Here is a 17,076-nt window from a genome sequence, read left to right as displayed (position 1 = left end):
TAATATAAATTATTCTCTTACAAAATGTAGGTACACAAAGACAGTACCTACCTATATACCTACCCACTTAATACTCTTAATAGTATTTTTATCTACCATAAAATTCTTGTCATTCATAATAAAAGTAAATTCTAATTGCATAAAATCTATATTAAAGTCACAGTTTCTCAATTATCTTACAAGTTACGTCAAAACTCTCAACAAAATTAGAGATATTAATCAAACAACTGGGTAGGTAGATACTATAATATAAAGAGAAATTAGTTATTCAGGTTCACAAATATTTTAGAGCAAAAAATATTTTCCATGCGATTGGCGTTTTATCATAAACTTGATCTTTCATAGATCTTTCGGTCAAAGTAATTGTCTTTGCCTTCGAATATCTTGGTCTCTGGCTATTTCACGCTTTAATGTCAGTGAGTATTTTTTTTAAATCTGGTTAAGAATTGTGAATTCGTAAAATTTGTAAAATATCTTTTTTCTGCACCATAATATGTAATTCCATTTCATTTTTAATCGATTGCTAATAAAAATATAAAAAAAACTGATGACAACATAATATAATAAATGCCTCCACATTTACAAGTTTAATGAAAATATCTTGAATATAATTTTATTTAAATGATATGTGTTAGTATTTAGATAGGTTAATAGAGATTCTGAGTTGTCGTGTCGAAAAACATCTGTGCCATTTATTATTTTCCAATGTAATTCCAATTTCCGAGAAATCGAGTCTACGGTAATACTTGAAAGTTTAAACTATTTTAACAGTGGCAGAACATTTTGAGAAACTCTACACTTTATCAAAGTAGGATCTACTGTGCCGTATTGTACAAACATATACAAGTTAGATACAGGGGGAAATGAAATTGTGTAGGTATAGTAGTTGTGATGACGTGCGTGTGTGTGTATAATCGTAGACGGGAAGGGTGGGAGTGGTCAGCCTTGCGCTGATTGGCCGACCGCGCGATCGATCGCCGGCCGCCTGTTTGAAAATGAAACTCATAAAAAAACATTTAATCGCAGCGTTTACGCGGGAAGAATGGTTCCATTAGCGATTCCGTGAAGTTGGTAACCATGTTTGTGAACGGCGCTGTTTGATATTTATAACAGAACGAGAAAATAAATTTACGCTGGACACGATTTTCCCGGCGCTTTTTTTCGATTCGATGAAAACATTTTTGCAAAGATTTTTATCGGAAGTAGTTATTCACTGTAACCTGTAGCTACGAAGTTTATGGGACAATCAATACTGCCAGTATTCTATCAATGCCACATGATTGGTGGTCTTTGATAATGAAGCAGTAAGTCCTTAAATAAATAAACGACCCTATTGACCAGGTACTTGTAAGTAAATGTACTTCAATATGTCTAAGGAAAGCTTTCATTCTCATTACTTACCTAAAAAATATTCTAAGAACTTTTAATGAATGACATTTTTTTTTTCGTTTTTGTCGATAGGTTTCAATTAAATTTGTCTCTTATAATGATCAGGTCAAAATCGAATAGGTTCCTAGTATAGAAATTCAAGAAGTTTAACTAATTTTGAATTTATTCAATAATTGAATGCATCTCGGGAAAAGGGGTCTACATAATACATCATGTCAAAAAGTGATTTTATTGACTAAAACAAGTCTTGCTCACGATATTGGAAAGTTTTATTATTTTAACTGTCACACTTTTTGAGATATTAGCAACACTAAAATGCTTACCGTAGAAAAGGGGTCTATTTATTTTATTATCCAAAATAAACAAAAAAAATTATCAATGATAAAGAGTATTTTCATGAACATAATAATTATTATCACAGATATACTCCAAAAGACCGCATGATCGAATAAAATGTTTTTTTTCCTCTCCTGATCAATTTGGTTTTTGCATATTAACCCCTTTTCCGGGGACGCCTTAAATTATACGTAAGTGATAGATATTATTAATTCTTGCACACTAAACTACTAAATTCTTTTACCACCTCATAAACATACATCATATTTATTATAAAAAAAGTCTATAAACGAGTAGGGTTCGATCACACAACGTATAACTTGGGGATAAAGCATTCGCCTTTAGCGGTAGTGTGTAGGGACAAGATTATTATTTTCTATTATATACATTTAGAAAATTTGCGGCGTTCGACTGTTAACCTGAAGATCTCTTTACTTAGATTGTACCATTAATATTGCGTGTGCTCCTCTCTCCCATGTAAATTCAGTCAAAGTACACTTGAGGGTATGGCAACATTGCTCTTAAAACATTCTTAGTTATAAAAAATTCTGATCCAAACGTAGGTTCCCGTGATATGTCCGATTAAGACCGGGTGTAGTGCGGGGCGGATGTGGTGTGGTGGGGATATTAACTTCAATGTAGGTATAATATATACTTATGTGTTTGACGCTCTAACAAGTAATTTTTCTTCAATAAAAAAGATTGTTTCAATCTTAAATTTCGTTTAGGTGAAATATATCTAATACTCAATAAAGAATAATAATTAACTCTAAAAAACTTATTATTTCATAATCAGTCGTTTGGCGACGTAGATAACAAGCTACCTCTATCCAGATGACAGCAGTTATAAAAACAACCTTTGAAAATCAAATGATGCAAAGAACAGTAAATTGTAAAGAACGTTCTTTTGAATATAGCTAAACAAAAGAGAGCTTTCCATTTTCCACAAAACATTATAAAATTAATATTTTTCCGAGTTACTTAAATCTGCGGCCCAAAAAACCAAAATAGGTACTTCTCAAGTTATCCCCCTGCAAATGAATAAAACACCTCCGCCACTAAAAGTCAGAGTTTTCCACCCTCTTGCCAAGTAATAATAAGTAATATTAAGTTAGGTGGGGTGGGGCTTAGGTAGGGGATGTCTGAAGATTTCAGGCTACAATGCTTCCTTTTCTTGCTTTTCATGTCAATGCTAAAGCATTGTGCAAAATATTGGGGTTCGGCCTCGCGGCTCGGCTTTGTATTTCATTGTTTCCGAATTTTGATGGAAATTGTTTTATCACTTAACTGCTCTTCTTTGATCCAAGTTGAATTTAGGCAGACATATAAACTAGCCATCTATGGACTTATGCATAATAATTTTCTTTTCTTTTCAGCACATCTACATGTTTTTATTTATGTTACTTATGTGAAATTTAATACAATCCAAGTGGCATGTAAGAGTTGTATTAATTTAATCATATATGTACCTATATTCTTAGAAGCTAATACATTAAATACCAGGAATCGTTATTAGTATTATTAGTTATTTAGCAGTAAAACGGCTGTTTATTAAATAGTAAAATATATCAACAAATCATTTGTGCATTAAGCTAGTGACATTTTCATCCACCATTTATCTATGTTAAACAATCTCACATCTTTCATTTTTAACCACAATTTAAATAAATAATTTTCAATATCGATTACTTGTTACCGATAAATGAATACGTATCTACATAAGTAACACTATCCGTATTAAATATATATTATTATAATATTACTTTCACGTTGACATCTAAAACATTATTATATGAGCCACTTTGAGAATTAACCTCAATTGTGTAAATTTTGCTGCCATATTAATAAAAAAATACGTACCCAGTAAAATTCTATCTTACAAGGAAGGAATACTATATCCGCATTGCTTTAATTACTTAAGCTAACGACTAAGAAAGCAACCATTAAATTATTTAAAATTTATATTAATTATTCGATGTACCTACATACTTTATTGTACCGTTTTATATTTTTACCATTCTTGGCAATTTAAAAATTTAGTAGTATCTATCTAGTTATTAGGAAATCAAAATTTAAAATATAACCACACTAATAACGACGAAACGCGATATAACGTCACGAATTAAGATTTCAGCAACTTTCATTGAAATTTGGTCTATGCTTGTAACTTGACAATCTATGCATCTAGATTCTAGGACTTAGTTCCTGACCACCAGAGTGTTAAAATATCTTTAAATCCAAACTAGGTGACTTTCGGAAACTATCGGAAAACCTAAGAAATATAGGCACGTATTAAAAAAATGTTGGACCAGACACACGTATTTTGTTTGCCGAATGATGGCTCTAACCACTAGGGTACAATCCTGGTATTTTTCCATGCAACGGAGGGTATTTTCAAATTCAGTGGTCAGTGACAACCTTCTTTACATTGAACCAAGGTAATTATTATAAGTAGCCCTTTCCAAAAATATCTTTCCACTTCATGTCATACACTTATTTAAAATAATTGAAATTAATTATTTTTATCCAATCCTGAACATATTAAGACATGCGTATTAAAATGTAAAGCATTTTGATTAGGACCAATGACATTTATATGGACGAATCATGTGGAAATTAAAATGACACTCACTTTGTGTCGGGTCTGCCGGATGGCGAAATTCATATTTTAATATCGGTATCCTTCGCTCAAATGAACATTCCGCTTGCAAGCGGTCTGGCGACACCACTGGGTCTGCCCATACAAAATATCGAACTAATTGCCGTTCGCGTCCGTTACATTTCGACACCGCCGTTATTATTGTGTTACAAAATGCCAATGTGCCTAGTTAAAAATTGTAAAAAAAATTCTACTAAACACTCCAAGAAAGATGGGATAACTTTTCATGTGTAAGTATTATTTATTATTGATAAAATGCCATTTTTAGATATTGACAAACGATATTATTCGATGCAATTCAATGACAGAACAATTTGACAGAACAGCGATGATTTCTCCGTTCCTAGGAGGGCTCAACGCACAAATGGTGATTTATAAATATGGTCCGTATTGTAATGACAGTAAGGTATATATTCGTTCAATTTTTCAAATATGGTAGTACTGTTTGCACCGTACTTCAGCTAATTGATTTGCATGAACGGACTGGTAATATTATTTTCAATTTATTATATGTAATTAAACATATTTTTTGACATCGTTTGTTTAATTAAAAATACTTTTTGTCACGAAATCGATAAATGTATTGGGAAGTATATATTTTTATAATTGAATCGCTACAAATTAAAAAGTGAAATAATGAAGAAGGGAGAATAGTAGTATTATGTCAATGGATTTAGCGGTTTTATTGTCATTATTATCTCATTTATCTCTATTATCATTTTTACTCCCGAATATTTCCATTTACTTTCTTCTGTTTTATATGTCGTTGATTTTGTTCTGTTTTATCTGTTGTTCTGTTTTATCTTCTTCTTTCTTTTTTTTTCTTTTCTGTTTTATCTGTTGTTGAACTTAATTATTGTTGTTCATTACGGTTATTTCTTCTTAGAACGCCATAATGAATCGTAATAGAATTGTTATCATTGTCATACTTCAATAGTATTTTCCACTTTGTATGTTTGCCAATAATATTAATAATTATTAATCTCATATCTTGTGCTCCATTTACTTTTTATGAATATTTCTATTTACTTTCTGTTGTTTTCTCTGTTTGCTTGCTCTCTGAATTATTAAAACATGCACCTATAATATAACGTTAATCGTGTATTTTTTATAACTTGATTCTTGATTTTATTCTCATTTCTTGTTGTGATTCTATAATATTTAAATAAACAGTAATAGAATTGTTATCATTTTCATGCTGAAATAATATTTTCTCCAATAAACTGATACTGGTTTTGTCATTCATTGTTTATGTCATAATAATTAAATTAACAATACCATTGTTATCATTACCATGATTTGATAATATACGGGTATCGTTGTTATAACATTTTCCACGGATCAACTTTCAGTTGAAAATGTCGTAATGATGAAACTGGTATCGCCTGTTTGAAAATAAATGTACGAAGATACATACGTCAAACATACAATAATAATATATTTTTATAACTTGTTTTTATCTCGAATAAATGGCGTTCAATAAAAATTTAATTGTGTTTGACTATTTTTTTTTTTGTTATATTTATCTACCTCCGTTCTCTTGTATTATTATCATAGGTACCTACTTTCTTCTGTATTCATACTTCGAAACTGTGTTATTAATTGATAAAAGGCATGTATTTATTATACACACAACAAAAAGAATAATAATATAAATAACGAGTTACAAAAATATTTAAAGTTATTAATTAAGGGCAGAATTCCCAGTTTGCGTCTGGAATAGAGACGGAATCGTTTCGCTGAATGCCTGGAAGCGTTTCGCTGAATCTCCGGAAGACGTAAGTAACCCGAGAATTCTAACGCGATGACATTAATACGCCGTTACAATAAAGGCTATATTACTCTAAATTCTCGAAGCTTGATATCGTATAATGGAAATGCAACGTCATATGATCACGTGACGTCTACCTATACATCTGTGAATAAGTTTCGTGCACTATTTCTCGTGATCGCCAATATGAAATGAGTTGTCCATTTAATACGTCTTTGATTAGGACGCATATTTTCAAACAACCTTAGAAATATAAATTTGGGAAAATTCTTTGAAGAAGACCTTGAACAAAGTGGGATTCGAACTCACGTATCTCATGAGAAACTTAGGTGCATTTCCTTGCCATTATCTTTAGAAACAAAGAAACATTTTACCCGTAACCTCAAAATAAATTTGGGCTTTTGGCTTCGTTCAAAAATAAATTGCAGTCACTAACTAGTCTGACACTACTAGTCTCAAGTCAAATGATGACATGACAGATAAACACATGAAAATAGCATTGTTGTCCTTATTAATATACGTACATAATAATTAGTAAATATTGTAGTTATTCATTACAGTAGACAGTACCTAATGGGATCCATTTACAAAGCATGACAAAAATTTATTGGAAGATTTTAGAAGACCATTTGGATGATTTTATTAGTTAATTATTGTGTAAATATAATATTTTTGGTTTCAGACTCAAGATATTTTTTTTGGCAGTATATAAAAAAAATATGAAATTCGGTACCAACTTAAAAGGAGGACTTTAGGCAATCTTTTTCTGTTGTTTTAATTTACATGAAGCATATTTATAAATAACTTATAGATAAGCAGCTTAACAGCACAAAGTTCTTAATAATTAACAAGAATTTAGATCATTAAAGAATGTTTCTTATTTTTACATGATATTTTTTCGTCCATCCATATATTTCTATCTAACGTCGACAGTGACGTCTCTTGACGTCAGGCTGGTCATGCATTGTTTAAAGGCGGCAAGCGAAGGAACGAGTAAGATCATTAGGTATACCTTTTGAAGAGATTGGCGGTTTTCCATGAAACGAACGATGCGATCGTTACGTTAGAAAGTACCGACATCTTAGTTATACCTAAGAAGGCCTCTAAACTTGTCAATGCCTATACTTATACTAAAACCACCACTGTTTGAAAAATGTTTCGTAGAAATACTCCAATCTTCAGTAGATGGTGTTATAATAATGTGATAATATGAACTTATACTAAAATACCATTTTTGTGTATTTTTTTGAAGATTTTTATTGAATTTATCTACTTAGAGTTTACGAGTTTTAAAGCACCTAATAATTTTGCATACAATTTGAAACTAAAAATGAAAAAGGATGCCATTTTATGTCTGCCCAAACAGTGCAAGCAATCCAGGGCACTTCACTGAGTGTAGATAATAAAATCGTAGATTATAATAATTAAAAAACAGATTGAATTTGTTTCTTACTATGGAGAAATTAGGTAGATTTCCAAAATAATCTACAATAGTAATAGCATTGTTATAATTCAATTTACATACAGCTACTGTCAGATGAATACCACTATTATGTATGTTCTATCTTAACATGCAATTTGTTTGACATGTTTTATTATATCGCTTGTAATGAGAAATGAATGACAAGCAAACATAGGAATACTGACTGCTTATGCAAAAAAGTGCTGGCCAGCGGACGGAAGAGAAAGTCAAATGTAATTATTTTTCTTCGCGTTCCTCAATTAAGTAAATAGGTACCTACCTTGAATGCTGGTTGCACATTGTATTGTAATTTTTAATATTATTACAAGCAATTAACACGATTATAATAGGTGTGTAACGCAAATAATGATTTCAAATAAAAAGGTGCGCAGTAAGTGCGCATTTGTTTTTATTACAAACTTCCCGTGCTTAAAAAAAACTTTTAAGTAGTTGTCTACCATCTGCGACAAAAGGCCCAATGCACTAACAGGTTTGGAAACCTCCTCTCAAAATACATATACGATACTTGCATAGTGTTATAAATACAGCAGTAGTTGTGACGTCAGATTTTTACACTTCTTTTTTTATTTTTTCACTAAACCATGTACACTGCAAATGAAGTCGTTTATTAACAATGAAAAAATGTGCAAACTTCTGGACGATATGAGGTCAAATATAAGCATTTAATCGCTTTATGATTCCTAAGGCGATTGTTGTCTATTTTATCATAACTATTTACGAAATACCATTGGCCAAAATTGATTAGACCTGTACTCAAATAAGTCTGAAATGTTAGAAATCATAGATTTTTCATGAAATATTGAGCGAATATTTATTTACCAATAGCAAACCTGAAAAAAGTACATATTGTAAATAACTTTTTAATATGATGTTTGTTAGATCACCAAATATGTAAATATCTATTCATCCAAAGCCTCTTCAAGCATCAATCCGGCCCTGATTTGATTTGTCCCTCTACAAGTCTACACTCTACCTACAGGATCAAACATATATCCATTTTACCGTGCCGCTGGTAACCTACATGAATGCTAATTGATAATTACTTAGAGTGTAAATTTTGGATTTTGTAATAAAATCTCTACAAAGGTAATTTAAAACACTTCAATAAAAGAGATTATCCTTAAATCTTGGATACATTACACCTGGCATTAACTTTGGTTTTTATTTTAGTGCGCTCAACGCCCTGAATACTAAACAGAAACCTTCTTCCTTTGAGACAATCCGCCCCTTTTTGCTAACTAGCAATGACTGAACCACAGTAGTATTCATTTTAACCACTAAAATAAATTAAAATCACATCATGTATATATTTATTGTAAATATATAATAATATGAACTAGATATATTTATTCGACCATGTCCGATACTAATAGGATCATATGGGCCTCCACAGAGTAGTGGTTTGTATTAACAGATTTTTGTTTTTTACGAGAAATGGATGTCAGCCACATGCTCAACCTATTAGGTCCATACCCTGACTCACACACAAATTGAAAAACAATATGTGTACTTGCCAGACCCAGGATTCGAACCTAAGACCCACGGCGTGGTAGTCCGACGCTTAAGCCGCGCGGCCACCGTGATACCACAAATATTTTTTAATGGACATAAAACCGGTGAAATAATTATTTTATATTAAGTGAAATATTAATTTTATCTATTTAGCTACTTAAACGTGATATTTCATAACATAAAAGGTAATAATATTTACTATTTGTTGGTAGGTATAATATATGACAACTTATTGAGAAAAATTTCCCTTTCCTATTTTATAACTTTATGACAATTTCCGACTCTGCAGTTTTGTATACAGCTATGATGCATTCGTTCATTAAAATATTGGAAATTTTAAACCTCTTAATATGAAATTAGTATGTATTTTTAAATATAGTATTTTGCGTTCGTCCATCGATTTGCGGAAATGTCGCCGTTCACCAATACCTACGCAATATTATTTGTAGTTAGGTACTTCATACTATATTTCAATAAAAGATTTAATTTATGTAATTGCATTTAAATAATATACAAATGTTTTATTTTCGTGTGTTTTGCCACCCCTTGAATTCTGCTGACCGAATGATGCACGCCCTAATAACCCCATTTGGCGTGAGCTTGGGTGGGTTGCATTCCATACAATAATAAAATTAACAATACATAAGACTCAAATATATTTGCGTAATTAAAAGTTGGAAATTATAATAGTCAAAGATGTTGCATAATATAGAAGAAAGAGCCTTCTTTGGTTTCCTTAAAAAGATAGCTGGGCAAATGTTAGTTTGTCTTATTCCCAGTTGCTTTGCAATTATTAACATAGGTACCGACTGTATTATTTTGACATTTTAAATGTTTTATGAAAGTTTCGTGAAAGTGAAACTATAGGCACTTTTTTTTTAATACATTTTTTATTTACCTTCAACTTTATTTCACCCTAAAAATTCAAATATACCTACCTACCTAAATATGTATTGTAAGACGAAACCTGGTTCCATTGTAACCAATTCAATTTTCATCAAACATCTCTTTATGAAGCCTTTAGAATATTGTAATATTATTCTCAGATAAACGTTATAATTACTTTTGTTTTAAATGTTATCTTATTTATTGGACTTAAAAAACTGTAAATATCATAAATAAGATCGCTATGTTTTAATTTATAAGTACATTACCTATTTCCATAATTATATAGGTACCAAATTCATAATTAAATTTATAAAAAAAATAAAGAGTTTATAATTAATAGTGTTTTTTTTAAATATGTATACTAGAATTAATACTATTTATCATCGTTAAAAAGCATTTCACCGGTTTCTTTTTAATTCACGGTTAACGGCAGCTTTATTCGAGAAATAAATATTAATACTATCGACCTAGGGTACTTGATGGAATTTGAATTTAAATTCTAATGGATTTAAGTTTAGTACTTTTTCGAATAGTATATCTAGAATAGTACAAAACTTAAATCCATTAGAATCTAGAAATAAATTGTCATGCAATTCAAAAAGTGTTGGTATATCCGTAATTTTCTGATAATGAATATATTTTTAACAAAAATAATTCAATGTAGGTACCTAGTAGATATTAGATCATTGAAGCTTAATTTGGGCTTGCAGAGCTTTTAAAAGTCATGGGCACATTATGTCTACATGCAGCCCTTTTAGAATTTTTTCGGGTAGGTAACTCAATCATTAGGAGTAGACCATGGGTCGTTCTTCGATTTCATACATTTAAGCGCCATCTCTATTAAACGTTTTTGCAACATCTTTGGTAATAGTAGATATGTATGCACCTATATCCATACGTACCCACCTAATTGATAAGGATGCAGGGATACCGATTATCATATTTTGATGAAGGTTATAGAATATTAAATAAATTGCTCAATAATATCGTTGTTGATTCACGCAGTAGGTTTAGTGGTAATTGAACTAATAGAATTCGTTATGCACTGTCTATTAACTTTATTAAGTGTCTTCTACGCATAAAATTAAAGTATGTATTGGTACTTTTGATTTAGCAAAAGTGTCTTCTGGTGTTCAGGCAAGGGCCACTTTACCTGTAGTTTTTAGATACTACGCAGTGACGTCGTGTGCTTATCACGATATTATATTGGTAAAGAAAATGATACAAAATATATTTCGTGTTATTTGAAAACATCGAGTAGGTAGATTTGCTAGCTAGGGAAATGAGCATATACAATAAAATGTGATACATTTCCATTGTGAGTTTGTGAAAAAATACACATTGAAATTTTAAATATGAATAAGAAATGTTTGATTAATGAAGTTTGATTTTTTCGCTGCGCTCATGAAGACGCCCTTACAAACGAAAATCGTATATTACCTTTCAGTTTGGCCAACCCTACATCATACGATATAAAATCCGATTGGCTGAAAACCACTTCATACCTATTAATCAATTGATAACACATTGACTGCATGCCGTTTAATCATTGACGTCCCGTGGGGGTAGGCATGCTATGGGTTGTTTAGGTGTGGCAAATTAAGGAATGAATACTATCATAACAACTTTTGAAAAAAGTACCGACATAGTGGGCCTCCAAAATTATCAGAGCCTCAGATCTTCACGTACCACGTACCTAAAACCTCTGCTGTTTGAGAGTAGGTTTCGTAAAAATGATCTAAATGTCTAAATTCTCAGTAGATGGTAATTGTGTACGTCCTTTCGTTGCATTTGTCAGTTTGAAATAATACAATAGGTAGGTATACAGCTACGAATTTTGCTTACAATTTGATCAAACCTATATAAAATTAGCTAAATTTCTATGACATTATATGGTAAATGAATTACTTCGCAAAAATTCTATATTCAGAAAAAAATATGCTATTATAGATTTATTTTGTTTAAAAATACAATTACATATAAATAAAATTCATAGTAACAGAACAATCTCTTATCATTTAGTTAGACGAATTTTATTGTTAAGGCAAATCGTCGTTTTTTTGTTAAGAAGGTTGGTTGGTATTGGTATATTTTATCATAATATTGTTGTTTTTTTAGAATATATCTACGCTAACGTCACTAACTAAAGCTAAGCTATAATATGTTATCTACTGCTTGGCCTCGTATTACATGGTCTTTACAGGACGTACCTTGGTATCAAAGTAGGACAAACGCCAACTCCCACTAAATTCATGTTTTAATTGATTATGGTAGTGCAAGTAGCATCACCAAAATCACCATCACCATCATCAAAAAATCTACCAAAAGTATCAAAAACGGTAGTTTTCATAGAGATTTTTGAGTTTAAAGTTGGTATGTTATATGAAAAACAGACACTTTTCACACATGTTTGTGAGTCTCCTGTAAAATTTTGTAAATGGCTTATGTCCCACTTTGATACCAAGGTACTCAATTGATATAATAAAATGACCATGTGTACCTACATATTAATCTAGGTACCTTTTATTTGTGTTATCAATATTTCATTTTTTATTGTTAACGCTGTGGTTAGCAAACATTTCCGAAAAGTTCACATTCCTGTCATCATTAGACTTAGTCCATAAAGCAAAGTGATGAGAGATAGTGGCCCATAATTTGGAGAGCTTTTAATAAAGCGCCACTGTATCCAAATTCTGCATCGGAGAGAGTAAAAAATTACGCGAGCAGCACGCTCGAAAATGTGGCGCGGTCGGTAGCCGAAGCCAGCCACTGTTTGATAAAAACGAGGGGCTTTGAAAGCTGCCGACAGAACTTCACTCGAACTGGGGCGAAAGTCGAGCTTTGCCAAATGCCGGTGGCAAGCGAAAGAGACGTCTAAAAAGTGACCTAATATAATTATTTTTAAACGAATCCATAATGATGCTACGTCCTTGGAAAACCGACACTTGAAAAAATCGCATAGGTATTATAAAGAGTGTTGTTAGTACGGAATTCCGCAGAAAAACCAGAATGCAGCTAAATTATTTGCCAGTATTTAAATCAAACTTTTAAGATTGTTGTTTTATAATTGTATAATAAAATAAAACTGTCAATAAGGTCATATTATTATGTAATTATATAATTGTAGTTAAGTAAAAAAAGTACCGCATTCCAAATTTTATAAAATACTTACCTACTTATAAATAAAATTGTAGTATAATTAATTTTTCATAAATTTTAGTAGAATTCATAATAAATATGTTAATATTTCTGAAACATGATTATATTAAAAGTTAATATAATAGGATACTGAAGCTCAAGGTGACCAGAATTATTGATATGTAGATATATACATACATACCTACCTGCCGATGGAAATGTTTTCCGAAACCTTTTTTATTGGTAAGATATTAATAACTTACTGTTCGATTTTCATAACAAATAGTGAGTTTACATAGAATTCAGTAGGTAGTTAGACAATTAGAAACCTACATAAGATTGACGTGAAAAAAATATTCTTCGTACCTATTAGTCAAGTATTTTGTATGAATTTTTGACTAATGTAGGTATTACGGTAATAAAATCATCATTATTTTATCATTACTTGAATGACTTAGATAATGATTACATTATACGTAATAGGTATCACAGTGATCTGAGTGATCCCAATCAGTGAATCCCGGTATATCTGAATTAGTTAATACACAATTTTTGATAAAAATACATGTATTTGTCAACTGTAAAAAGTAGAATTAAATAAAAACCGTAAAATTATAAATATATAAATATTGAAGTGCTACTTAGTAGTACATACTCATAAAATATAGGAGTTTACCAATTTCTCCATAATTGATAATGCGTACCTACTCATATGTACCTATATAAAAATTTATTTGTACGAGTTTTATTATTGTATAGGTATAATAGGTAATGGGCGTTACAACCACGCTGTACTATAACTACCATAGAGCAAATTCCGATGATAAATTCGCGGAAGAAAAAACTGTCGCTGTGTCAGGATTGATTTTTAAAACAGTCGGAATGTTAGAGATTCAGCTCATGTGAATTGGCTCTATTGTTAATAATACCACAATTTATTCATGTGAAGTAAAAAATACCACACTCTTGGGGAAAGTTTTTATTAAGATTCGACAAAACTGTATTTGCCAGTCATTTTAAATCGATCCCTTGATGGATTCATTTCTTAAAAGCCACTTTTTAATCTAGGTATTATAAGTACCGATATATTCAAGACAACAATTATATCTCATAAATCGCCGTAAGATTATATTAAGTGCGTATCGTTAATAATTGTCGTATGGAATAGTTATGTACTCAAAAAAGGAAATTTTTAATGCAAAATCATAATTATGTTACCCACATACCATTAAAATTTACAACTAAAATAATTTTAAACGCATTCCATACATAATATAATAAATAATAATAACTTATTACACATATTATTAACATTTATAAAACGACTTATATAAGTAGGTACCTATATCTGTAAATTATGTATTTATTGAAAAAATACTGACACATATTCCAATAACATCAAGTACAGTCCAGAAATGAAAATAAACTTCGGTATAACTACAGCATGTAGAATATATTAGTAGTTTATAATTTATATCTACTTTCATACATTCTGAGATAATCCTAGAAGACTTTCAGTGCAGATTTGAATGTTTTTATTAGGAGTAGTTATGCATAGTGAGTCTTAGGTATGTTTTCTTAATCCCCAGTACGTAAAAGATGATAATAAATTAGGATTAACGATGAATCTAACCTATATGTACATCAGACTATGTTGTTTGTTCTTTTCTACTATAGAAATAAATTTACTGCTCTGACGGGTTATAAAAATATAAACCTATCCTCACCCGATTACAACATTAATTTGTCATATATAAAGTTATACCTATATAATATAAGACGGGTGTGGCTTTTAACAATGTATGTATTTATTATCAGTGGTTGATTTCCTTGAAGCACAGGAAACTATCACTTTCACAAAGTAAGTTTCAAAACTTAAATAAATATAAAGTTTTCACAATCTAACACATGTGTAAAAAAATCCTTGAAGTACAATATTATTAGGTACATATTTAACTGTATTTTAACATATACATAAGCTAAATATTTCAAATTTCGTACATGAAACACGGCCTCAACCAGCGCTCGGGATCTTCGCGGACTTTATTCCGCTATTGTTTATTATAATTATTGTTAATGAAATAATTATCATTTGTAACTTACCAGCCATTGTGGGGTAACTAGAGTAAGCAGATGTATCCAAGGCATGTGCGTGACCATGGTGTGCACTTCCTGCTTGTTCATGTAATCTGTATTAAAAAGTAACAGTTTTATTGTTAAAACGTAAAAAAATCTATCAATAATCATTTGATATGTTTAGTAAAACGATCATTTCGATATTCTTATAATAAAAAATTTTCCCAGTAAAAATCAGTATTGTACCAAACACAAAAGACAAGAAAATTAGTTATTTTTAAAAATGTATAACCTGTCTAACTATTACATAATTTATAAAAAAATATAAATATAGAGAAATTAATTTATTTGAACTGCTGGAAGTCGGTCGCTTAGCTCACCTAGAGGTATGAGATGCTGACCAGTCGACAGGTGGTTTGTACTGCGCGTGGTGAGGAAGTCTGGTGGGCAGAAGGAGTCCTCCGTATTGCGCCATCGTATTGTGGTGATGATGATATTCGTGGACAGCCCTGAACAAATAATATGTTTTTGTACAGTAAAATACCGAAGTATAATTTAGTATATGTATACAATATGGACAATCACGGTGTAATATCTGTACCTTAGAGGGAGACGGATGCAACTCCATTTTTGGGGAAAATGATTTTTTTTAAGAATCGTCATGCTAAAGGCTTTATTTTTAATAGAGGCAGAAAGATGGAAGTCCTAGTCCAAGATATGCATAGCATAAAGATGCAAATGCCATACCTACCTCAGAAGCAGAAGGATGCAAATCCAATAATCCACTAAGATAAAATTCTGCAATTGCCGTCTGCAATATGTACTAGACGAGAACCAGCCAGTAGAACGAGCTTTAGAGGAGGATACAGCACTATAGATCATATCCAAGTCATCAGAGAAATCAGAGCGGTAACAGGAATACAAACTGCCGCTATCCATGGGTTTTATAGACTATGAGAAAGCGTTCGATTCCATAAAGAAATTTTCAATATTCGATGCACTCAGAAATCAATCCCCGGGCGCTATATAAATATTTTCAATAATATATACAGTAGCGCAACCATCGAGCATTTCCTATCAGCAAAGGAGTCCGACAAGGTATCTCACCTAAACTATTTACAGCTACACTTGAAGACTTATTTAGGCAACTTGACTGGAATGACACGGGTCCCCATAAATGGAGAATACGTGAGTCATCTGCGCTTTGCCGATGACAATAAATAGTAGTTTGCAAGACTCAGAAGACCTCCAAAGCAGAATGCAGGAACTCGCTGGAGTAAGCAACAAAGTAGGCTTGAAAATAAATGTATCAAAGAATAAAGTCATGTTCAACTGCTTTGCGGGCCAAGAAGAGATCCTCATCAATGGCATTCAGCTCGAGCAGGTGAAAAACTACATCTATCTGGCACAACGAGTGTCTATAGATGAATGTATATTTGATGAAATTGTTTGCAGAGTAAAGCTAGGCTGGAGTGCTTTTAGCCGCCTGAATAATTTATTCAAAAATGACCTCCCACTGTGCCTAAAGTGCAAAGTGTTCAACCAGTGTGTACTTCCCGTAACCACATGCGTGTGAAACATTGACCCTAAGTAAAAGAGAGTTCCAGAAACTTAGAGTAGCACAACGTGGTATGGAAAGGTGCATGCTGGGCATAACGCAAAAGGACAAAAAGAGGAATGAGTGGATAAGGGAACAGACAAGGATTAATGATGTGATAGAGTTTGCTAAAAACCTCAAATGGAAATGGGCTGGACACATAGCTCGAAGAAAGGACAATCGTTGGACAAATTTAGTCATCCAGTGGTATCCAAGAGGCACAAAAC

General features: G+C 31.5%; 1 protein-coding gene across 7 annotated transcripts in view; it reads right to left on the bottom strand.

The window, feature by feature from the left end:
- vg (transcription factor vestigial) overlaps positions 1-17,076 on the bottom strand; it is a 114,226-nt gene that overhangs the window by 13,392 nt on the left and 83,758 nt on the right. For all 7 annotated transcript variants that reach the window (XM_085952006.1, XM_085952004.1, XM_085952008.1 and 4 more), the window contains exons 6-7: positions 15,633-15,761; positions 15,280-15,365 (exon numbers count right to left, since the gene is read on the bottom strand). In XM_085952006.1, coding sequence (XP_085808132.1) covers positions 15,280-15,365; positions 15,633-15,761 — 215 coding nt within the window. The remainder of the gene's footprint in view (positions 1-15,279; positions 15,366-15,632; positions 15,762-17,076) is intronic.

Source organism: Rhyacophila brunnea, unplaced genomic scaffold (assembly GCF_057557595.1).
Source record: "Rhyacophila brunnea isolate RB1 unplaced genomic scaffold, BYU_Rbru_1.0 scaffold_3, whole genome shotgun sequence".
NCBI classification, from domain to species: Eukaryota; Metazoa; Arthropoda; class Insecta; order Trichoptera; family Rhyacophilidae; genus Rhyacophila; species Rhyacophila brunnea.
Note: the sequence above shows the minus strand (reverse complement) of the source record. Positions and strands in the feature narration are given on the sequence as shown.